Source organism: Typopeltis vanoorti, chromosome 5, assembly GCF_054136105.1.
Source record: "Typopeltis vanoorti isolate ZY-2024b chromosome 5, IOZ_Tvanoo_1.0, whole genome shotgun sequence".
NCBI lineage: Eukaryota > Metazoa > Arthropoda > Arachnida > Uropygi > Thelyphonidae > Typopeltis > Typopeltis vanoorti.
Window position 1 is genome coordinate 75,621,208 of NC_143553.1, and position 26,765 is coordinate 75,647,972.

Consider the following 26,765-nt stretch of genomic DNA (forward strand, 5'->3'; position numbering starts at 1 on the left):
TAATTCCTGTCCATGATGTGAGGAACCTTTAACTGGTCTCTTTTGACCAAAGGTGAGCTAGCCAGTCTCATATGGAGGTAGAGGATTTTTTATTCACCTGGAAACTTAGATTTTTTTCGTCCCTCAGAACAGGCAAACTGGCCTGTGAACACACACAGATTTACAGTCAAAAATTCATAACCTAAAAATCCCTCATTGGAGGGCTCAGTTTTAAGGGACGGATGAGGAAAATTGGAGGAATTCCACATGACAACAACAACAACAGAAGGTATATGAGGAATTAAGTAAATTCAATTAGGCAGAATTCAAAACATATTGCTGCATGTTTTATAGTAAAGTTCTTGAGAGGTAATCTTAATATATTTGTCAGGCCATGTATAGTGGAACTATAACCTCTACTTTTACAAATCAGCATCTTCCTTCTCTTCATTGCCAAATCCATTGTTTCCAGTTCTAGCACCATGTATTCTAAATTTCACGTTCTTGTCTACTGTCACCACTAGGTTCTTTTGCTGTGGTGAGTACAAGGAAGAATGGTGGCTATGGACAGATGACCTTAACTAGTACTGATGGTAACAGAAACAAACAAAAAAAACAGTTCAGTTACTGAGTGATAATTTTGCAAGGATGAAAATTCTAGGTTGAGATATTGCAGTGCCAGATATTGACTGATATGAGAACAGAAATAGATAAATTCATCAAATAAATATTACAGAACTTTAAGGGAGCTGGCAGCCTCTCTGACCAATCTGTTTAATTTAAACTTCGGTTCTGGAAAGTGTTAAGCATTGGAAAGTGGACAAAATAGTACCACTGCATAAAAAGAAAGGTGGTGAATGAGTTGCCAGAGATAATTATGCTTCATTGGTGAATGGGTTCAACAAGAAGTAAGATATGTTAAAATGAATCTCCCACAATGAATCCTTGACTCTGGAGATACAGGAGAAATAATAATAACTGTGTACTGTGTAATGAAATTCTTACATATAATGGCAGCTCTACAAGTGACTTACTAAAACTTATCACAATAAGATTTGGTGTGCATAAAATTGTATAACTTTAAATAAATCTCAAACTAAGCAACAAAGTATAGCTGATTTTGCTTCAACAAAATATGATAATTTGACAAACAAAAAGGTTCTAGAGATGTCCTCCCTTTCCCACTCCTCACCTTTCATATAATAAAAAAATGTATCAACCGATATCCTATAATGCCATTTCAGCAGTTTATAGACCTCTATCATATCACCCCCCCCGCTTTCTCCTGTCTACCTGTCTGCAGTCCACATACTACTCTCAGTCTATCCTCACAATCTACATTCTATAATCTAAATATCATCTTTGTAAATCTTCTTTGGAGTGTTACTGTAGTTTCTTTCTCTTTGGAACCCAGAGAACAAATCTGTGTCCAGTGGTCATATTAAGGCCTTGTAAAGAGGCAAAATGACTTCCATATCCTTACATGTCAATGTTCATTTCAACATTACAATTATCCTCTGAGTTGTATTTGCAATTGTTGCTGTGTTACCCTGGAACTTCAACTTACTGTCCACCATAACTCTGAGATCTGTAGCCTTCATTTACTCCAAGCATAATCTCACCACTATAATATGCTGTTTAATATTGCATCATGCCAAAAGGGTTCACAGACAATTCATAGCCAACAATTCATCGAAGGGAAAATTCATCAAGAGGAAATTTCATTGCGGTGTAAAATTTGTTGAGTGGAAAATTAATCGAAAACATTATTCGCTAAAAAATGGAAATGATATTGCATTGATACCGATATCTTCTTCTTCTTTGGTGCATCAATCCGAAAATTGGTAAATATAGCAGCACATCACAACACCCTGTCTTGTGACTTCCTTTTTATCTCTTCATAACTCTTAGAACCAATTAGCATCATTATGTTATTTATATATGAAATTCATGGTCTGCCTCGTGGCCTCTTTCCTTCTACAGTCCCCTCCATTATTTCTGTAATCAGTCCCCCATGCCTCAAATGGTGTCCAATTAGGCTTTTTCTTCTCATATTGATGTGTTTCATTAATGACCGCTCTTCATGAACTATATTCAGAACTTCTTCATTACTTTTCTTTTCTGTCCAACTAATTTTCATCATCTTTCTCCAGCACCAAAGTTCAAATGCCTCCAACTTTTTCATGTCTTGTTAGAGTCCAGGCCTCACAACCATATAATGCAATGCTCCATATGTATGTTTTTACTAGCCTTTTTTTTTGAGCTGGATGCTAAGTCCTTTACCGGTAAAAATGTTTATTCTGTTATAGAATGCTGTTTTGGCTAGGATTATCCGTGCTTTAATATCTAATTGGTTTCTTCCATCTTCTGTGATAAGGCTTCCAAGATATTTAAAAGAGGATACCTGTTGTAGTAGATTATTATTTATTTCTAGGTTTATTTTCATTGGATTTGCTTTACTTGTAATTAATAATTTTGTTTTCTTATAATTAATTTTTAGGCTGTACTGTGTGAAGATTTCTTCCATCTTTGTTAGGGTGGCTTTCAGTTTATTTTCGTTATCAGCTAAAACTTCTATATCATCCGCAAACCGTAGCCAGTTAATATCAATTCCATTTATCTTAATTCCAGTTTCTATTAGTTCTTTCAGTTTATTTATTGCATCTTCAATGTACAGATTAAACAATATGGGTGAAAGAGAGCACCCCTGTCTTACACCTCTTCGTATTTTTGCTATTGTGGTTTTTGTTGTAGTGCTGGCTTCTATTAGGGCTTCTTGATGCTTGTAAAGATTAAATATGAGCCTTCTATCTCTCCAATCTACCTTTATTGTTTTTAGGAGGTGAAACATTTGATTCCAGTCAATACTATCAAAGGCTTTCTCCAAATCAAGAAAGACTAGCAGAGTATTTTGATTCTTCTCCAATCTTTTTTCAATAACTGTTCTTAGCGCTAGTATTGCTTCTCTTGTCCCCTGCTTTTTCCTGAATCCAAACTGGTCATTGCCAACATTCTTCAACCTTCTTTGTTAGTCTTTTTGGTATAATTTTGAGTAGTATTTTCGAAGCATGTGATATTAAGCTTATTGTTCGATGATTTTCACACTTGTTTGCATTATTTACTTTAGGAATGGGTATGATAGAGCATTCTGTAAAATCTTTGGGGATGATCTCTGTTTCATAAATATCCTTTATGATCTTGAAAAGGTATGACTTAGTTATGTTTCCTGAGTATTTTATTAATTCTGAAGGGATGTTATCAGTGCCTGGCGCCTTTTTGGCTGACAATTCATTCAGTGCCCATTCAAATTCATCTTTTAATATAGTTGGACCAATTTCTTCCATATCAAGTCTTGTTTCATCGTCTATAGCCTTGGCATCTAGATCTTTTTCACTATATAGATCTTCTAAGTACTCCTTCCATCTTTATGAAATTTCTTCTTTATCTATAAGTACGTTTCCCTGTTTATTTTTGATAATTGTACTTCTTGTCTTGTTTTGCTGGCTTATTCCTTTTATGTTGTTATAAGCTTTATCGATTCTTCCAGCCTTTGTTAGATCTTCTATTTCTTTACATTTCTCTGTATACCATTGTTCTTTTGCTTCTTTACACTTTCTATTTATCATATTTTTTATATGTTTATATTTGTCTTTGCTTTCTTCCTTTAGGGAGGTTTTGTATTTTCTTCTTTCATCTATTAGATCTAGAATGTCCTGGGTGATCCATGGTTTTTTTATTTGCTTCTTGCTTAATCCTATGCAGTCATTGGCGGCCCTGATGATTGTATCCTTCATTTTTCCTCCATGTTTTTCTTTTCCCTCTCTCCTGTTTTAATGCTTTCATCAGTTTGCTGTTTATAGTTTCTATGGTTTTCCTCTGTTTTTAGGTTACTTATGTTCCATTTGGGCCTTTTCCTTGGTTGTGACAACTTTTTAAATTTCAGATTACATTTCAATAAAACCAAATTGTGGTCACTATCAACATCAGCTCCTGGGCAACTTTTGCATGATTTTACTTGATTTTTAAATCTATTTCTTGTCATAATATAATCTATTTGGTACCTTCCTATATCCCCTGGCATTTTTCAAGTATACCTTCTTCTTTTTGGTACCTCATACCAGGTATTAGCAATGATCAGATTGAATTGGTGGCAGAACTCCAAAAGTCTATCCCCTCTTTCATTTCGGCATCCAAGTCTATACTTTCCCACCTCTCTACCATCTTTGCCTTCACCAATGACTGCATTCCAATCCCCCATGACAATAAGATTATCTTCCTTCTTGGTCAGTTTGATTAGATTCTCAATATCTATATATACTCTCTCAACTTCATCATCACTGTGGTCACTAGTAGGCATGTAAGCTTGCATTATTATAATATTTGTTGGTTTTGCTTCTAGTTTTACCATTATCAATCTGCTGCTACATTTTACTGAGTTGATTACTCTTCTTCCCCAGTCCTTATTGAGAATCACCATGACTCCATTTTTTGCTGTCTCATCACCTGAATAAATGATTCTGTAATCACTACTCCAAAGTCTCCAGTTCCAGTCCATCTCATTTCACTAATTCCCAATATGGCTATTTTTAATCTATCCATTTCTCTCTTCAAATTTTCCAATTTGTAGGAGGGTTCTCACATTCCATGTCCCAATGAATGTACAAGGATTTCACTGGTTTATGACCTGGGAAGCCTTGCTTCTTCCCCTGCCGCGCACAAGTATTGAGCCACTATGCGCTTTACTATCTTTTAGAATGTCCATCCACACTGCTATCTTACTAGGGAAAAATAGAACAAGGTGGTATCCCCTTGCCTTCCTTGTCCAGCAATAGCCTTCTAGAGAGGCTCAATGTGCTAGCCGTTTCTCATTCCTCATGATTGTCTGCCTACCACAGTATCCTTTACACTGTTGTCACTTATGGTGATCTTCCGCTGATCAGGATGAAAGTTGTTGCTGCCCCAACTTCCAGCAGTACCAGTGATACCGATATATGAAAACTAAATATTCTTATATAATGAAAGTAATATATTATTGATTGGCGAGTTTCCTAATTTCTGTTACATTTTAAAAAATTGTAAATATATTTTATTACTCAAATACTGCAGGTTTTGATGATGAAATATTAATATTTACAAAATTGGAATAGGTATAGGGAGAAAGGGCATCACATTTAGGATTCTACAAACCATTCAGACACCCATCCAGATATGATACTCGTATATATACGAGGGTGGTCTGAAAATTTCTCGGCCTAACAATGAAAAAAAATTTTATAATTTCTAAATTATTTTTATTTTTCAACATAATCTCAATTATGGAGACCTTTGTGTCTTCTTTATGGAGACCTTTGAAGAAAAAGCCTTAGCCTTTGCCCCACAAAAACCAACCATATGGCTTTGCTACGTTGATGATGTGTTCACTATTTGGCCACATGGCTCTGATACACTCCTCTCCTTCTTAATACACTTAAACAACCAACACCCCAGAATCAAATTCACCCTGGAAAAAGAGGAAAACAACAGTCTCCCTTTCCTAGACACACTAGTCACCCGCCAGCCTGATGGAACCTCGGTTTTCTCAGTTTATAGAAAATCCACCCATACAGGCAGGTACATTCACCAACACCCCCCCTCACAATAATATGGAGTGATGAAAACACTATACAACAGGGCTAAACTGTTCTAATGACATGGCCCTAAACACTGAATTAAATCACATCCTCAACACTTTCTCATCAAATGGCTATCCCCCTCCCCCCAAAAAAATCCAAAAAATATTGAAACCTACAAACCACAACTCCCCTCCACAACAAGGATTACTCTAAATCCATCACCATTCCCTACATCCGAGGCACCTTGTAAAAAATTACCAAAATCTTAAAAAAACATGACTTGACCTCCTGTTACAGACCATACAGAAAATTGGCATCCCTTATCCACTCCACTAAAGACCAACCACTTCCTCTAGAACAGTGGTCACCAAAGTGGTCGATATAACATTGTTAGGAGTCGATTCGGGCTTAAGGGTCGATTGGGGGTCGATAGAAAAATATAAGACATCATTATACGGGTAATATTTAATTCGGTTAACTTGGATTACCTCCATCCTGAATGATAATGCAATTAAGAGTGAATCGTGGAAACAGTGACATGAATAGGACCTGTAAGATGGAGCAAGGTCATGAAAATAGTTACGGAGGCCAATCATGTAGGCCAAAATGACGTATTTACCAATAAACGGATGTTTGTGGTTCCCGCCCATGGTACATCCTATGCATACCTATAGGAAGATTGTATTATTATTATTTTGTTATCTAAATACAATTTTGTATTTTATATATTATTTATCCCTCCTATCAAATATGTAATGTTAATAAGGACGTCAAAAAAAAACGCATCCCTTTGACATTAAGCCAATATAATAATATATACTATATTATACATACAAGAAACACTGTAACTATAAAATAAACAATCTAAAAACTCACAGTGTCTTTTTTTGCTTGTCCTGTCATAATTACGTAATAGTAAAATAGAGGGGGTCGATAAAAAGTCAAGAAACTCTTGAAGGGGTCGACGGTCAAAGAAGTTTGGCGACCCCTGCCCTAGACCTACCTGGTGTATACCAGGTCCCTTGCAGCTGAAAACTGTTTTACTTTGGCCAAACAGGCAGGACAGCGAATATCAGAATTTCGGAACACAAGGACTACATCCGTTTTCACAAGTACAGCCATTCTGATCTTGCAGCCCATGCTCTGGATACATGCCACAGAATACGGTGGAAGAAAGCTACAGTAATACACTGTAGCTTTAGGACTGACGCTGATGGAATCAGCGTCAGTCCTAAGAAACTCTCCAAACCTCAACAAATTTGGTTGTATGAGACTGCCCCAAATTTGGGAGGCTCACAGCAGATCTTCAGCCCAATGGCCAAGAACACCTACTTAGCCCACTAGGGGGTACCATCAGGACTTTTAGGAGAACAATAGCACGTGCACGTAGGCACTACAATTACTGTGTTGTAGTGCCTACGTGCACGTGCCTTTTTTGTAAGTTCCTTTTGAAGATGGCAACGTGACATTGCTGAAATATCGGAAATATTTATTAAAGTGTAATTTAATTTATATTCGTATCTACGTTGTCAATTCCTTAAGTGATTTAGTTATAAGTAATAACCTCCATTAAGACTAATACATTTGTTCCAGCGATGTTATCCCATCCCTGTAGTAGTTCTCAGTAAGATCTGCAAAATACCTCTCTACAGCTGCAATCACCTCTTGATTCGAAGAAAAATGCTGACCAGCGAGAAAGATTTTTAGTTTTGGGAAGAGATAGTGGGCAGGTGCATTGTCCTGATGAAAGATGATATTTTTCTTCTACAAACTGGGTTTTTCTCACAAACGTTTCGTTTAGTGTGGTTAAAAGATTGGAATAATATTCCCAATTGTTGTTTTACCCTTTTCAAGATAATTAATAAACAAAATGCCTTCAGCATCCCAAAACACCGATGCAATGACCTTTCCTGCTAATGGAACCGACTTTGTTTTCTTTGATGCTAAACAACCAGCTTCTGTCCACTCCACTGTTTTGACTTCTGTTTGGATTCTGTTGTGTAATGGTGAATCCAAGTCTCATCCATAGTAATAAATCGATGCACAAAATCAGTTTTATTCTTGTTAAAATGCTCCAAGCACTCTTCAGAGATTTTCATGCGAGTGTGTTTTTGATTTGCTGTGAGCAAGTGCAGCACCCATCTTGTGCAAAACTTTTTCATTTGCAATTCTTCATGCAAAATATATCCTACATGTTCTTTTGAAATGCCTATAGTCTCAGCAATTTCACGCACTTTGACTCACCCATCATCCAATACCATATCATGCACTTGATCAATGATTTCTGGTGTTGTTACACTTTTTGGACGTCTTCCAATTGACCATTTGAGGCTGGTACAGCCATGTTTAAACTCAACAGCCCATTTCTTAATTGTCGAAAATGAAGGAAAACAGTGCCCATAAACTTTTATGAACTTCGAATGAACTTCTTTTGCTGTTAAACCTTCATTTACAAAGAATTTTATAACCGCACGATACTCAATTTTATCAATTTCAAGGGATACAGACAACACTTTTGCTTCAGAGAGCTGTATAAAACAAACTGCTTCATAGAATGACTTGCAATTTCGCATGGATGCTTATGACAGATGTATCAACTTAGATAGTGTTGCCTTCTATGATCGACGTTTTAGTTCACCCTCGTATAATCGAAATCTTATTATCATTATTATTTGACACCTCCAGGGAGTTCAAGTACTCATTGAGGGAAGGCACCTGGTCTAGAACTCTGTCTTCAAGATTCAATCCCCAACTGACTGCAACTATACAAACGACATCTAATGCTGATCATCACTCATATTTCCACAGACGATCACAAATATCCATGTATACAGCAGGATTCGAACCTACAGCATTTTGGCTGGAGAGCAAATATGCTATCCACTCGGCTAACCAGGCCAGCAGTTTCTTAAAGTTTTTTAAAATATGTCTTAAATTTTTCAAAAAAAATTTCTTAAATTAAAAAAATTTTTTAAAGATATTTCTTATATGGGAAATATTTCTTTTTTTTTTCACATATATCCACGATGAATAACTTTATACCGAATAAAAATTTTCAAAAAGCTAAATATAATTGAAATATTAAATAATATATAAAATATTTCTTAAATGTTTTAAACAATATTTCTTAATTTTTTTAAATATTTCTTATGTGGGAAATTTTTTTTTCTCATATATCGACGATTCATTTTCCTCGCCATGAATAGAGTCCTCAATGAATTTTCATCCACAATGAATATTTTCCACGATGAATAGTCTCTGCAATGAATAGTCTCTGCGATGAATTGTTGCCGAGCAATTTTCCCACGATGAATTGTCGGCGATGAACTGTCTGGACATGTGCTAAAGTGTACAGCTTTACACTTACCACATTGAATTGACAGCTATTATCATCTGTCTTCCCTTCCTGCCTATTCAGTTCACCTAGAAATTCTGTACAACAGTAGCATCTCTGATTACACTGCCTATCTTTGTGTCATCAGCAAACAATTGAAAATGCCCTGTCAATTCCTTTCCAATATCATTAATATATAGATACAACAATAGTCTAAGCACAGATCCCAGGCACACATCACTCACTGTTCACCTTAAATCTGACAGATTCATAACCCTCATATACCATTTTATGATGTTCATCGGCCAAGTATCATAAAGTGGTATATTAACAAGTGTCAGAAAGTAGTACTTATTCATCAGCCATTCACTTATCCGAGCCAATAATTTATATTCCAATCCAATATTCTCCAGTTTATGCAATAGTCTTTTACTGTGGTATTCTATCAAATGTCTTAGCAAAGTCCAACAGTATCATAATGTACCCATTATCCAACTCAGGCATAAGATTATTATGAAATATAAGTAAATTTCTCAGATATGGCCTCCCTTTAGTAGACCCTTACCGTTCCTTGCCAAATATAGCTTGTTGGATCCTTGTTTCAGTATAGAGAAGTTCTTATCAACTTCTCTAAAATTTTTACATTCAACTCCAGAGATACTGATAGGCTGGTAGACATGTCAGTCTTTGCACCTCCCTTGTGTAATGGGATTATTATACAGTTTTAAGGAATGCCTAATGCAGTCCTTAAAGCAGGCACATTAATCAAAAATGCACTAATTGAATATAACCTATGGGAAAAAGTATAATTCATTCCTCAAATTTCTTTTTTGAACCTTAATTTTTTTATAAAACAATTAATGTGTCTCAGGGCCTAGTTAAAGGAAAACCATGAAGCTGAAAGACAATAAAACATATTCAGGATATAAATTTTATTATTCACTTCTTAACAAAGAATTGAGCTAAAGTAGTTTGGCAGGCATTTTGTTTCTTTTTTTCATACAGCCGACGGTATGGCCCTATTGCCTCTTCTACTCTTCTGCAAATTTTACTGCTTCTGTCTTTATCAGGGTCAGCCTCTGAGCATTTCTGCTTAAAAACTTCGATTGTATGAAAAATATTTTCAAATTGTTTCTGTGAAATCTCTTTTCGCTGACTATCAGTGCTTAAATTTTCTTCATATTCTTCGGGATCTTCCCACTGTGCATCTAAATTTAGCAGGTCGGAATCACTCAGTTCTTCAGAATGAGATTTAATTAACTCTTGGACGTCATCATTAAAAAAAAAAATTTAAAAAAAAAAGTACTGCACAAAGAATTAAATGAAAGACTGAAAATGTAAAATATTATAATTTATAAATATTATAATATTACAAATTATGAAAAAGCTTCACCATGCAAAAATTTACTCTCCCCAATCCCTCCATGTTTTTAAATGGCACGTGCAAATAAGTTAGGATTTCTGCAAAATGATTAATAGGTACTGTACCATGCTTGGAAAAGTTATTTTTTTTTATTTTCTTATTTTTATTAAATAAAAAATATTCTGTTTTGCCCAGTCTGCAGCTACCAAAATCTACTCACCACACACACAAGTGGACAAACATATTTGTGAAGCCTGATTATTATTATTATATAGCTCCTCCATAGTGCAACTGGAAGAACAGTGGTACATTGCACCCTCCGCCTGGAAAAAGCCCAAGTTCGATCCTCGTCAATACGAGAAGAATATGGGTTATTTTTTAACTAAAGGTGAGTTAGCCAATCTTATACAGAGGTAGCAGGGTTTTTTCTCCTGGAAACTCGGATTTTTCATCTTGCATACAGACAAATCTGCCTTCGGAACACACATAGTTTACAGACAAAATATATTAGTGGTGGTGGTTGAGGACAGTAGATGCCATTGGTGTAGATCATAATGGTATTGGCTGTCTGGTGTAGTTGGTAGATTAAGTGGTGGAGATGGAAAATTGTAGAGTAGGCAGCCTTCCTCAATGAGCCTTTGGACCCCTTGGAAGTGTCAGTAAATAATAATAATAGTAATAATTATGTTGAGATCTCCTTAGAGCCAGACTCATCAATTGGAGGTCCCAGTCACATACACAAGTCATCATAGCATGCCTTAAATAGTCTTTCATTCTTTGCACTCATCTCACTATAAAGAAAAAACCTGATTCTCACTCCCTTGCTCACACCCCTCATCATACCCAAATCCAGCATCCATAGATGACTGCTTGTTCTTCCCATTTTTGTCCATTCTATGAAAAACATCTTCAACATTAATCTGATAAAAACCCCTTGACAAACTATATGTCTCTATCATATCCCCCTCCCACTCCTTCTCCTATCCACAAGACTCTGGAAATTTCATTTTCTCAAACTTTTTTTATATTCCACATCCTAGAGACCAAAAACCACTTTACTCAATTACCTCTGGACTCTTTCCAATAATCATTCTTTTGAAAACCAGGTGACAAATTTGTTGACATTAGCCTGTATGTAGCAAGGCTTGATACAATGGAACAATCATTTCCTTACTTCTATAAGTTGGTGTCCTCTGCATCATTGCCAGAATCCATACTGCTGTTCTCACAATTTTAACAAAATGTTCTCCAAATTTTAGGTCTCTGTCCACCACATCCCAAGATCTCTTATTTCCTCCACCTTCAACAATATATTCCCACCAAGAATAAATTCTACATTTCATCTTTGTTTTCCAAATTTTAAACCTTACATTTTGCAACTTGACATTGTCAACATCCAGGAATGCATTAGCAGAGCTAATCTCAGGTGGTATGGTCACTTAAACAGAATGGGTGAAGAAAGATTAGCAAAACGACCCAGAGGAAGACCAAGATATAGGTGAATTGATACGGTACAAAGTGCCTTAGATGATAGAAATATAAGATCTGATAATGTTGGAGTCTTGACAAGTAATAGACTGATTTGGAGGAAAATTGTAGATAGGAAGTTAGTAATGATGTAATTTTTTTCATGTAATACTATCATATCCTGTACACCCCTTGAGAGTACATAGCAGGAATTTGATGATGATGACATTTTGCAACATTGAACTGGCATCCATGCTCCTGCTCCCATTCCCATTCACTCAGTCTATTTAAGTCTTCTTGTAAGGCCACAACATCTGCTGTACCCTCATAGATCTTCTCAACTTCATATTATCTGCAAACAACTGAATATCCTCATTCAAACCTTCCCCAGTATCATAGATCCTGCAGGCACACCACTAGTGACTTTCCTCTTCTCCAGGCTACTGCTCCCCCATACACAACTTGCTGATACCTATTAGATTGCAAATCTACAATCCAATGCACTAATTTGTTATCCAAACCCACCTATTCCAGTTTAACTATTTACTTATCATGTGGCAATCCATTAAACACTTTTCTATGTGTGTGTGTGTGTCAGTATGTATGTATGCTTTGTTTGTATGTATTAAAAGCCTTTGTGTGTGTGTGTGTGTGTGTGTGTGTGTGTGTGTGTGTGTGTGTGTGTGTGTGTGTGTGTGTGTGTGTGTGGCGCGCGTGCGTGTGTGTGCGCGCGCGTGCGTGTGTGTTGTCCAATATACCTGTCACCTTATTGCAATAAGTAACCAGATTACTGAAACATTATCTTCCTTTAACAAATCGATACTGTCCATCAAAGAGAATGCCACTGTTGTCAACCCAATTCTAGATAACGGTCCTCACTGTGCCAACGCTTTAATCACAATTTCTGGCCTATAATTTGAAGCTTGAATCTTATCACGTCACTTATGAAGTAGTACAATATTGTCTTTCTTCCACTCCTTTGGAACTTGGTCCAATGTAAGACTCATATTAAATAAGTTTAATTAGAGTTTTACATTGGACATTTCCCTGACACATATATACAGTGATATACCTTCAAGTCTGTTGTTATTATTATACATTATAAATTAAAGAAATTATATTCTTGGTTTAATCCTTTATCCAAGTGTAAGCAAACAAAGTTTGTGCATGAAGTAACTTCATGACTGGGCAACTTGTACACAGACTTTGTTTGCTTACACTTGGATAATGGATTAAAGGATTTACATTTTCCATTCTTACATCAATGCTCTCTACTCCACTATCATGAAAAGCATTTATTATACACTCTTTCACCAGTTTCACTCTCCTTCCCCAAATCTTTCAATTTTGCAACATTGAACTGGCATCCCTGCTTCCATTCCCATTCACTCAGTCTATTTAAATCTAATTTGTGAGATGAATACATATCACAAATTTTGGACTGCACAAAATCACACAAATTTAGCTTGCCCAACAAAGATATCATGGCTGCTATTATTCTGCTGTATATAGGTGTCACACTAAAAATATATATAATTTAAGGAAATATAATGTTTTACTTATGTCTAAATAACTCAGTCTGTCTCGCACATTTATAAAAGAAGAAATACAATAAATTAACTCAGTATTATTAGCAAAAATTAAAAAAAAAAATTACTTATCTTTTTGCAGCATTACAAATCAATGATAATTGCCAAATATTCTCGAAAAATTAACATTGTTTACTTAATTCCCCATATTTCTTCTGCTCTCTCTCTCTCTCTCACTCACAGTCAGTATCTCCAGCTTTTCCACTACACTCATGATGTCACATTCACAAGGATGAAATATCTTTATGCATTGTTCATTTAATATCTCAACTATATCCTTTGCAGTGGTTATCCTTTTGCCATTTTCACCAATCAATATCATCCTTCCATAATTGTTCTTTCTTCTGTTGATTATATGTTGAAAGAACTCCTCAGTTTGACTGCTGCTCATACTGCACTTTTGTTATCCTTACTAACAAAGTCACCTTCTTTGCATTTCTCATTCATCTGATCACTGCCACTTATGTTATGCTGCCTCCATAATACCCTCTTCTTCCAGATTGCATGCTTAAACTTTTCATTGATCCATTTCATGTACATCTTCTTTAACCTTATGAACCTTAGAATACATGCAGGACCATTGCCAGATTAGATCACGCCCTGAGGCAAACAATTAAATATTGCCCCTGATGGATTATAAGAAAAATATAAGAAAATCTCCAATTGCTATTTTGTTTTTATTACAAGAGAACATCAATGCAAAACAATTACATAATAATATTAATTGAATGTTTGCTCTATGGGGATATCACACACTAAACCTGTTTATAAACGCTTCTAAATTTATATTATAAGCTATGTATGTCCACCTCTATCGATATAGTTGCTGGACCAACTGATCCTTCTTGGGTCGTTGCTGTTCGCAAATAATTTTTAATCAGTTTAAGCTTGGAAAAACTTCTTTTCGCACTTGCTATATTAACAGGAATTGTTAACAATATTATTATTATTATTATTATTATTATTATTCAGGCCTCCAAGGAGTCAAAAGACTCATCGAGGGAGGTCCTTCCTAAGACATAAAGTTTGTCAAGACTCATCGAGGGGAGGTCCCCCCCCCCTGAGAAACACAAAGTCTATCATACCACTCTTTAAACTCACTGACCGTTCTCGCTCCCACCACTCCATCAGGCAATGCATTCCACGGCTCAACCACACCCTCCACACAAAGAAACCACTCCTTACCCTCTTGCTCACAGTTTCCTTTCGTAACTTCCAGGGATGGCCTCTTGTCATCACTCCTGCCCGCTGTTCAACCAAGCGAAAGAACTCCCCAGTGTCAACCCTGTAACCACCTCTCAACAGTTTAAAAGTCTCAATCATATCACCTCTCCTTCTTCTATCCACCAAACTCTGCAGTCCACATTCTCTCAGCCGATCCTCATAACTATCCTTGTACAGTCCTGAAACCATCTTTGTCATCCGTCTTTGTATCCTTTCCACAGTTAATTTATCCCCTTCAAATCCTGGGGACCAAATCTGAGAACAATAGTCCAAGTGTGGTATGATCAGAGACTTATACAACGGAATGATAACCCTCTTATCTCTACAGGTCAGTGTCCTTCTCATAATAGCAGCAATCCTCTGTGTTACCTTCATCACCTTTGCAATATGTCCCCTAAACTTCAGGTTTCTATCAATCATCAACCCCAGATCTCTTGTCTCCCCTACTTCCTCCAGTATAACTCCTCCCATAGAGTATGCAGCATCCCATCGATGTTTCCCAAACCTCAAGACCTTACATTTTGCTGCATTAAACTGACACCCCCCATTCATTTGCCCATCTATCTAGCTTATTTAAATCCTCTTGCAGGGCTACCACATCTGCACTATCACTAATAATCCTTCCCAGCTTCGCATCATCCGCAAACAACTGAATATCCCCCTGCAATCCACTGGCTATGTCATTGATATAAAGGTTAAACAATATAGGTCCTAGTACTGAGCCCTGTGGGACCCCACTTGTAACCCTCTGCCTCCTGGAAACTGCTCCACCATACACAACTCTCTGATCCTTAGGGCAGTGGTTACGTTGGGATAAATTTCCAAGATTTTGGTTATTTATATATATATATATATATATATGATAAAATTTGGTGAGGACAAATTTTCTCTTGTATTATTTTTGAGAGAATTTTTAATTCTTCAAATAAATCTATTGCATCTACATCAGATGATGTAAAATATCTTGTTGCTGTAATACGGTGCCTACCGCAATATGGCTGAACGAGTGCCCTTATTAAGTGGCGCTGTGAGGCAGGCTGCTTCTATGCTACACCCTGTCGACGGTACAGAATACATGTAGACATTGCTTCTACTAGATTGTTTTTGAATAGTACCCAAGCAACATTGATCTCCTTTTCACCCAACTCTTCATTCCATGATACAACTGCAAGCTATCTCCTGAGCATTTCATAATCCACAGCATTGTAGTTACATATATATATATCCTTTCCTCATAAAAGTCCTCATATAGCTGGCAGCCACCCTTCATGGTCACTCTTACCAACTGGAGGAAGATTTGACACCTCATTTATAATGACTTCCTATGATGAGATGATCTTATTGAAGACCCTCGAACAACCTTGTGTGCCATCTGTTACATCTGTTTAATGTAGTTGTCCCTCAAAAACTTTAGAAATTGAGTTTCATTATTTCCATATGCTATCTCATCAATCTATATTACCATAATTAAAATCATCCATAATGATCACTCATTTCCTATTTGCTTGGCTTATTTGCCTATACATTTTTCATTGTCACTGCTCTCCACATTATTCATGATGAGTGTTGTGACTTCATGGAGATCAAGAAAATAAACAATAATAATTATTATTATCAAGTCTATGGTAACATCCAACTAAGTATTTCATTTCATCCATCTATCCCTTCACACCATACTGCTTTAAAAACCAATGACACCATTACCCCATGAATCTCTACCTTCATATCACAACTTGTTTTCTACTGTCAACTGCACTCCACTTGCCTTTCTGAATTTTCTCTCTCCACAAAAAACATCTATCCTTCTGTCTCAGGACGACATCCTTTTAGGATATCATCCTACTCCAATCATGTCTCACTTATTCCAAAAATTTTTCACTGAACAAACTTAATCAGTGCAACAATTTTGCTTCCCTTATTTCTGATACTTCTAGCATTTGTATAAAACATACAGTTCATTTGTGGGTTTATAACAGGTCCCACTGATGCTGCTTCTTAGATGTGACTTCTAATGCCTTCTTCCAGCCATTCTTTTCTATCATTAACCATCCTAGAACTCTCTCTCCATATCCAAATGCTCCACCACATCTCATTCTTTTCTTGTCTACTCATATCTTCACTTCCTCCTCCATCATCAACTTTTCTCATTCTGTACCCTCCTGTCCTTCCTGACCCCTTCCCTTAATTTCTCTGTCTGTCACGCATTCATGTTCTTTCATTCTCCTCACTTTTACATTCATAAACTCTTAAAATCCCTCCTTTCTTACTTTTTTGCTCTTTCACATTACTTCTTACTTTCTCATATCCGTTCTTTGCAGTTATTTGCTCTCACTTCCAACAGCAGCCTCTTCAATTGACTAAAAACCATTCAAATGTAGTCCTTCACTCTTATACAGTTCCCATTGTCCCTCGAACTCATCTCACACTTTCACAAACTGCTCTCCTTTCTCTTAACACATTTCTGCTAACACACTATTCATGATCTTGCTCTCTGTCTCAGCTCATCACCTGAATACTTGGGTAACACAATCTTCTCTCAGAAAATCAGGTGTTTCTCCAAACTGGCCAGAGAATACATGCAGTTTATGGCCATAGCAGATAACAAAGATAGAAATTTTTTGATGTAGAGAAACCAGATAGTAATAAGAAATACAGAATTGTTGATATATTTTTCACTTTGACTGTAACTATAAACTTTTCTTTAGTAAAAGTGTTAACAGAGCTTGTGTGATTATATTACTGGTTGATAGTTTTAAATCTGCATACGCAGGGAACACAAGATATATGCTAATATTCAGTATGAAAAATATGATACAAGATATCTTGTCATTGGCATCCTGATATAGACAATGCACTACAAGTTATCTTTTAGTTGGCAGTCAACATATTAAGATCCTAAAAAATTAATCTAATAATTAATTTTAATAATAATTTCCCAGATTTTAGACACAGACAGACAATCTCTCCATTGAGGTTATATGATTGTGATGATATAGAAGAACTTCAACACTCTTTGAAGAGGTGTTTTGAATTCAAAGATACTTCTATGTAGCAGCTTTGTATCATGAGGAATGGGAATGTAGGCAGACATGAATTACATACAGTAATTAACAAAGGAGTAAACAATGTAATTTTTTTCATTTTCATAACATTTTTGCCCAAGTATCAAGGGCATCCTTCAGTATGAAATTCAAATTAAACAAGCACCAAGATTCAACAACGAGAGCACATAAGTTACACATGAATAATGTAGAGAGGTATATCTATGAGAAAATGACTATTGTGTAGGACCTTAAGACCTCAGCCTTCTTTCAAAAGCAAATATTCTATTATGACTTGTCATTGACTGCATTGGTTCACCTTACTATAAAATCATGAAACACCATAATTTACTCTCAGCATTTACTGATAAATCCATATTAGGAATATAAAGAACAGTTAACCTAGTGGCTTTACGTTTTGCAACCATATGCCTGGGGAAGGGAAGGAGTGTCCTAGGTTCGATTTTCATCAGCGACGAGAGGAGCTTAAGGATCTTCCTCAGCTATAGCCAAGTTAGCCGTCTTGGGCATGGACAGTAGGGTTTTTCTCCCTAGTTTAGCTGGGGTTTTTCATTCCACAAACACAGACAAACCGGCCCCATGAGCACACACACAAATACAGTCAGGAATATCAAAGGCAATCCCTCCAGCCATAGGTCTGAATTGTCAGCTATGCTGGTCCCAAGCCCAGATAAAAAATAGGGGGGATTGAGGTGGTGCTGTACCTCCCCATAATAGGGGCTCACGGTCGTTGAATCACCGTATGAAATTAATTAAAAAAAGAACAGTTTTCACTTAAAAAATTTCAGAGCTTTGTTCCTATCTCTGTCCTTATTGATCTCTTAATCAGACTATACATTGTGTCTATCTTCACAAATGATCTTCTATATGAAACAGAATTATTCCAGCAAGACTTTCCTACAGATATTCTTCATCTCTTCAATTTTATCATCCATCTGCGGTACTTAACTTGTTAGAACAAGTTTTACAAGTAAACAGAAGGTGCTACTATTTAATGGTTCGGCAGAGTTGCAGAGAGTAGTCTCTCCTTTTCTCTCAAATTAATGTGAAGGAAATTTTTCATAGAGTAGACGGAAAAAAGGGTAGAACAAGAGGCCATCCCTGAAAGCTGTATAAGGATGGTGTGAGCAAGAGAGTTAGAAGCAGGTTTTTTTCATGGAGAGTGATTGGTGAGTGGCATTGCTTGAGTATAGTGAGTATGGAAACTATGAATGAGATTTAATGCACAGTTTGATGATCTTTTTGCATAAGAGAATACAGACTTCCCGTGATGTCTATTGACTCCATTGGGGTTAGATGTCAGTAATAATAAATATAGACCAAATGGAAGGCGAGAGAGAGAGAGAGAGAGAGGGGGGAATACCAGCTGCAAGATGGAAAGACCACTGAAGTCAGAACAGACAAATATCTAATCCTTGAAGAGAAAAAGATATATTTTTCAGTTATCAGTCTGTTTGTCCCACATAGGGACAAGCAAATATGTCCCAAATGCTGGTACACAGAAATTGATGATGGAGAAATTTTATCTTTGGGCAGTAGGCAGGTTTGGTTGATAGATTTGTAATAGACTGAAATAATGTCTTTATAACATGAAACACATTTGAGGTGCCATTAATATACAATAATAATTTCTTGGTCATGGAATCAAAGACTCATCACAGGAGGCCTACTTTTCATCATCATCTCTCCTTTCTTTAGTATCAAGATCATGAAGAGTTATCTCTTTTCGGATTTGGAAAGGAAATGGCTGTCTACGCTCAAAATCTGGGAAATTATTATTAGCAGAGATATTATTTATTTATTTTTAACACCCTAATAGTGTAACAAAGGTTAAAAACATAAAATATGGTGTTGTACCTTTGCCACTGCACATAAAAATATGCCATTGTTACAGCACATAAGTTTCAATCTGTTCTTCTCTATAATGAAAATGATTTGCAATACATTATCCAAAATATTGACATGTCAACTGATTAATTTATTAAATAATATTTACTATATTTATGTGCTCTACCATAGGTTTAATTTGGTTTCAATGAGGCATTTGGGCCTAGAGAAAAAAAATTTTCCCCCTTATCTCAACAAGTATGACTGTATCACGTTATCCAAATTTTTGAGCCCAAGCCCAATGACCAAAACTACCTCACATTCATGCCCCAGAAAGCATTTGTTTATAACTGAAGTTCTTTATATTTCTATTATGCTAAATATTTTTGCTGCATTGTTATGGTCAATAGTGCACAGGTGTTTGTGATATATGAATTTTTACTCTAAAGTTGTTGATGCAAATTCAGCAGATGTACTGCATGTCTAGTTTATTTTGTTTAACTATGACATTATTATCCATTTTAAATTATATAAAAAAATGATACTGAGTGCGCACACACATGCACTCACTCACACACACACACACACACACACACACACACACACACACACACAGAGAGAGAGAGAGAGAGAGAGAGAGAAACAAATGCAATTATAAGTAAATATATACCTTGTTCAACTGGCACTCTTTTAATTACAAGAACAGCAGCTGAAGTTTTTTTCTCACAACCTGTACTGTTATCATAAATAACACAAGTATAGAGTCCTGTATCTGAAGGATAAGTTGTATGAAATACTAGAAAACCTACATCCATGGCTTTGATATGTGGTTTTTCAAATGCTGCACCATTATGTTCCCAGTTCAGTGTCATATTTTGAAAGTCTGCTCTTACTTTGCACTTGAGAGAGGTAAATTCTCCTTCTGTTAGATATTTGTCTTGAGGAACTTCCTCCAATTCTAAAAATAAAATTAAAAAAATGAAAAGATTAATTAAAACTGAAGTTTTGTTGACAGCTATATGTATAATTATACATCTACATTTTTCAAAATTATATCCTAAGTTACCAAGTTCTTCGGTTAGCAAGCTGATACAAACCTGATCCATACAATACACATATATACTTAAAGAGCCTCTGTAGCTCAGTCGGTATAGACAAAGTCCTTTGGTCAGAAAGACCTGGGTTTGATTCTTGTCAGTGATGTGAAGAACCTTTATCTGGTCTCTTTCGACAAAAGGTGAGTTAGCCGATCTCATATGGAGGTAGGGTTATTTTTTCACCTGGAAACTCAGGTTTTTCATCCACCAGAAGGCAAACCAGCCCCATGAACACACACATCTACAGACATTAGGACACACCAGGAGGCACAGGGCTAGCCACCTTATCCTTGGAATGAGTACGGCTTGGAAGGGCTTAGGACAGCTCCGTAACAGGCCAATAGGCCTAATACGAAAAAAGGAAGAAGACTTAATATTAAATGTAAAACTTGTTTTCAGCTCTAAGCCCTCTCTCTCTCTCTCTCTTAAGTACTATTCGATTAAAGCAATGGCTGTCACTTCCACCATATTCAAATGCAAAAAGGAAAATACAAAAATTTTTGCTACAGGATTGAATTATTCCTCAAAACAAAATACAATTAAACTTCCACTTTTTAGGTGCATTTTACAACAAATGTAAGCAGCTATTGGTTATATTTTGTCCATTTATCTATGAACATAGACAGAATAGTAAACTAAATGGTATTTGAGATCTTTACTAAAATTTGATGAGATATCTTAATTTTTGGTTTAAACTATACCAACCACATTAGGTGTGTTTCATAAAATGTATAAGCACCTATTACATTAATTTTGTTGATCCAGTTTTTATGTATAATTAAACATTCACATGTGTGCCACAATAAAAAATATATTTATTTTCCAAACGTTTTGTCTTAATCATAACATATCATCAGTGAAAGTGAAGAACAATGTTAGGAATTTGAACAATACATTACATGTGCCAAATTTGAATCCCTCTTCACAAGTAGTTGTGTATTTGTTAAGTTTGAACATGATTGCACTGAAATGATAATTAATTAATTATTATAATACAATCTATTTAACACAATTGAGTATAACAGTTCCCAAACTTTTGGAGAGTAAGGCAGTCATTACATTTAAGGTTTGGCCTATGAAGAAGAGCTTCAATACTTTCTTTAAATAGCCTTTCATATCTGTACATAGATCTGTGTAAAAGCTTTGTGTTTTCCCACTGGATCCTATGGTTTGCATTTTCAATTCCATGTTGTGCCAGACCTGATGTTGCACTTTGGTGAGCTGAATGTGGTCTTGATGTTCAGAAATGCATTTATAGACAGATCTTCCTGTTTGCCTGTAGTATGAGAGATTTCACAAACATGGGACTTAGTATATTCCAGGTATACAAGTTTAAGTTCTAAAATTTAGTCATCAATTTTGGCTTAATTTCTCTGAGCGATCATTTTGCTGGAATATACAGTCTGTGATGAAATATAAGGGGTATGGATTCTGTGAAGGGAACAGGTGAAAAAATCAAGCTTGTTTATCTTTATTTTTTCATCTAGTCATTTGGTGTTCATTTTTCATCTTTCATATTGTGTTCAGAGAATGGAAAAATTGTTGTTGAATTAAGTGAAAGTGGATGTGCAGAATCATGAAAACTAAAGGGTTTTTTTTGGTAGGAGGGGGGGGGGACTGTTGAGTGGATATGCAGACACCAGTGAGGCAGTTGAGTGTAAGAATGTGTATGAATGCCTGAGTTGCTATCAATGGTAACAAATCAGAATGGGATAGTTAGTATTATAAGGTATCAAAACAGGAGTGGGACTAGGGGGCTTTTGCACTTTATGTACACTAATGCCAGGAGCATTAGGAATAAGTGGGAGAAATTTTTGGCCTTGGTTGACTCCCCTGGCCAAAGGTTATTGGCATTAGTGAAACATGACTAACAGAAGATGATATAGTTAGTGGGATAGAATGCGAAGGGTATAGCATGTTCAGGAAAGATAGAGAGAGAGAGAGAAAAGAATGGGGGAGGAGTGTTATTGATGATAGCCGATGAACTGCAGCCAAAGAGAATAGAAGTTCAACTGCAGGATAGTGAAGATGGCACATTTGAGGCTATCTGGTGTGAGATTGAGGCCAGCAGAACAAAATATACAATTGGGTGGGTGCAGCTATAGACCTGGAGACGGAATAGATGATGGAGATTAGTATGCATCAGCAAATAGACTCAATGAGTGAAGGACAGGTAATTATTATGGGGGATTTCAACTATGGTAACATTGATTGGAAGGAGGAGAGGACACATGGCAGGAAGGAAATGGATTTTATGCAGTTACTAAGGGATAAATTACCTGAGACAGCATGTAATGGAATATAATAGGGGTTCGAGAATGCTCGATCTACTAATTGCATCTGAGAATTTGTCTATAACAAATATGACCACATTGCACCAATTAGTGAGAGTAATCATATAGTTTGATCTGGGAAGTGACTAAATGTGTGGAATTTTCAGTTAATACAGGATATATGTGGAATTACCAGGCTGGTAAGTATGACAAGCTTAGGGGGGGGGAGCTACTTGGATTAGTGCCATGGCATGTAAAACTGCAAGGCTGGATATTGATAGTGCATGAGAAGTGGTAAAGGAGTATTTGAGGGAGGTAATGGCTGACTAAATACCTAGAGTCAGAAGAGTAAATCAAGTAGGAGTTAAATGCATGAATAACACCATTAAGCTGGAGCTGCAAAAAAAGAAACAATTGTGGAGCAAATTTAAGGAGAAAGGTGACCTGCAGGCACTTGAACAGTACAAGGCACAGGCCAAAAGGGTAACTAGTATGGTAAGAAAAGCAAAAGCAGATTATGAAAGGAAATTAGCAAAGTAGGCTAAAGAGAATCCCAAATAGTTCTTTCGATATGCTGCAAGTAAAAGAAAAAATGTATATGGCAGAATGATTTTAAGGAATGCCAATGGTAGGAAGGTAACTGAATCAGTCAAAATAGTAGAACTACTAAGTGAACAATTTGCAAGAGTATATCATCTATGATATTGCTGGAATGAGAGAACTGATGGCTTATATGGGAACTGAGGTGGATGAAATGGAGGTGAATAGCATATTACAGACCTTCATGTGAATACATCTGTGGGATTGGATGTATTCACATTAAGTCTCACTTGAAGTGGTAAAGGAATTGTCAGTACCCTTGACCATATTGTTTAATCTAAGTCTCAGCTCTGGGTTAGTCCTGAGGGGGGGATGGAAAGAAAGGAAAATAGTTCCATTGCAAATTACCAAACGATCAGCATATCAGAGTCATTGTCAAAGTATTGGAGAAGTTGGTCAAGAGCAAAATACAGGAATGAATAGATGGAAATGGGATACTGTATGGGGGGGGGGGGGCATGGTTTTGTGAAGGTAGATCATGCCTCACTAACTTGCTCACATTTTATAATACAGTGATGGCTGAATTGGATAAGGGTAATGGGTTTACATTTATAGTGATACTGCTGGACTTTGCAAAGGCCTTCAACAGGATACCACATGGAATTCCAATCAGTAAACTGCAGCACATGGGGATGGATATAGGCTTGGTGAGATGGATAAGAGGGTGGTTGATGGAGAGATATCAGAGAGTAATTTATTCAGGAGTGGAGTCCAAAAAAAGGCCTGTGACTAGTGGTGTGCTGCAGGGTTTTGTTCTTGGACCACTGCTGTTTAATTTGTTCATTAATGATATAGGAAAAGATCTGAGAGGAACTGTTCGGTTATTTGCTGATGATGCAAAGTTAGGTAGAGCATTAGTGAATAGATGTGATGTCAAAATTTTGCAGGATGATTTGGATAGATTGGCAGACTGGACTAAGGATAATGGATGTCAGCTTAATGTGGCAAAGTTTAAAGTTATGCATTTTCGGGTGAAAAGATTATCAGCAGTATACCACATTGGTGGCCAGGGACTTCCAGAGACTCCCAAGTCTCTGACGAAGCCAGAGACTTGGGAGTGTTGGTGGATAGTGAGTTGAAGTTTAGGGGACACATCGCAAAAGTGGCTAAATCAGCTCATCAAGTCACTGAAGAATACTTTGACAAACAGAGACAAGCAGGTTATTGTTCCTCTCTTTCGAGCCTCGATAAGACCCATCATGACTCCTGTGACAGATCTGGATGCCACGGTTTCTTTGTGATGAGGTGGGGCGGAGAGGATCCAGAGGTGAGTGACCAAGATGGTAGCTGGTCTATGGAATGAACCTTACGAACAGGCTGAAGATTTGTGGGTTACAGAAACTTGTTAATAGGAAGAAAAGAGGTGATATGAGTGAGATATTCAGATTTCTGAGGGAAATTTTTCAGAACAGGTGTAGTGTGGGAGAGCTAGGGCCCATCAATAGAAACTGAGCAAGAGTGTAGTTAGCAAGGGTGTTAGAACTAGGTTTTTCTTGGAGATTAGTGAATGAGTGGAATAAGCTGCTGGAGTCTGTTGTGGGCGCCATCACTGTGAATGAGTTCAAAGCAAAGTATGATAGATACTGTGCAAATGCTAAATAGTTCTTGAAATGATGTTTAGTGCCTCCCTTGATGAGTCTAAGGACTCCTTGGAGTTGCCCATAATAATAATAATCTGGTCCCTCCACAGAATCCATAATCCTAATATTTCTCCATATATTTCAGCAAAATGATCACTCAATAATTCAGCTAAATTCATCATTTCCCTACCAGCTGTACCCTTGATATTAATTACCATGATCATTCTTTTCACTTGCTACAAAGTGAAAGAGCTCTTTAGGATTTCCCTTAACTTGGCTGACTTCATAATCAGGACTTTGCTTTTAGTGCTTCTGTAGAATAATCAGATGAATTACACAGCATGCATACTTTGGTTGGAAAAGATATGGGTTTGATTCTCATCATAATGTAAAGAACAGCTCTCTGATATAAAAGTGTTTTTCCGACCGAAGACAAGTTATCTTACAAAGAGGTAGGATTTTTCTTCCTGGATAACTTGGGTTTTTCTATCCCACAAAAAGACCCAAAAACATTCAAGTCGGTTATGAACATCCAGATGTATAAAATGAGTTTACATTAAGTGGCTTAAATGTAGGATGATGGTTAGTTTAAGAGTTAGAGAACCTAAGTTATCTCATAGAACTGTCCAGGTAAGACCTGCAAATAAGAGCTAATAATATCAAAAGCCTGATCCAGAGAAAATTTGATAAAGAAATTATAATAAAAGAAAAGTGTTAAGGCAGTAGATCTATATACAACCAATCAATCAGATTTTGTTTACCCACTGCTGTTATTCTTTTTGGCCTGCACTTTATACTGCTCATGGATCTTCTCAACATGTTTCTCTCAAAATTCCCTTTATAACATTTTCTTTTTATGCAGAGCTCTTGCTTTTTTTTTTCTACCATTTCTCATCCATTCTCTCCTCCTATGCAGTTTATACTCCTAACTCTGGGAATGCATTCTGATATCACTTCCTTCAGACATTATCTTTACTAACTCTGAAATTGATTCTGGCATCCTTATTATTATCCAAAAATCCTAAGGAATTTTTTCACTATGTGGCCAGTAGGAGGAGAATTGATTGTAGAAGAATGACTGAATGAAGAATTGTTGGATAAAAATGAGAACAGAGTGACTGATGGAAAGGACATAAGATAGACATGAAATACCCCAATAAAGTGAACACTTTATTGGGGTATGTCATCCTGAAGAAATAGGTTTTAATACTAGAGATAGGACAAATTTGAAGTTTAGAAGTGCAAGAAGAGAGTATATTTCAAATACTGAGTACTCTGGATGTCAATAAAGCAATATGACGGGATGAAATTTTGCCAGGGGGTTTTGAGAGAATGTGCTAAAGACCTGATTGTAGAAGAATGACTGAATGAAGAATTATTGGATAAAAATGAGAACAGAGGGACTGATGGAAAGGACATAGAGATAGACATGAAATATCCCAATAAAGTCTTCACTTTACTGGGGTATGTCATCCTGAAGAAGTAGGTTTTAATACTAGAGATAGGACAAATTTGAAGTTTAGAAGTGCAAGAAGAGAGTATATTTCAAATACTGAGTACTCTGGATGTCAATAAAGCAATATGACTGGATGAAATTTTGCCGGGGGGGGGGGGTTTGAGAGAATGTGCTAAAGACCTGACAGCTCCATTGGAAATTGGACTGGCCATTGGAAAGAGGCTCAAGGAGTGGAAGTTGAATAAGATAGCACCATTGCATAAGGGTGGTAGCAGACTGGAAGTGTCAAAATATAGATCAGT

General features: G+C 36.5%; 1 protein-coding gene across 3 annotated transcripts in view; it reads right to left on the reverse strand.

Moving 5' to 3' along the window:
* Positions 1-26,765, reverse strand: part of LOC150106547 (mannan-binding lectin serine protease 1-like) — a 320,574-nt gene that overhangs the window by 24,223 nt on the left and 269,586 nt on the right. For all 3 annotated transcript variants that reach the window (XM_090393193.1, XM_090393192.1, XM_090393194.1), the window contains one exon: positions 20,128-20,415. In XM_090393193.1, the coding sequence (XP_090249319.1) occupies positions 20,128-20,415 (288 nt within the window). The remainder of the gene's footprint in view (positions 1-20,127; positions 20,416-26,765) is intronic.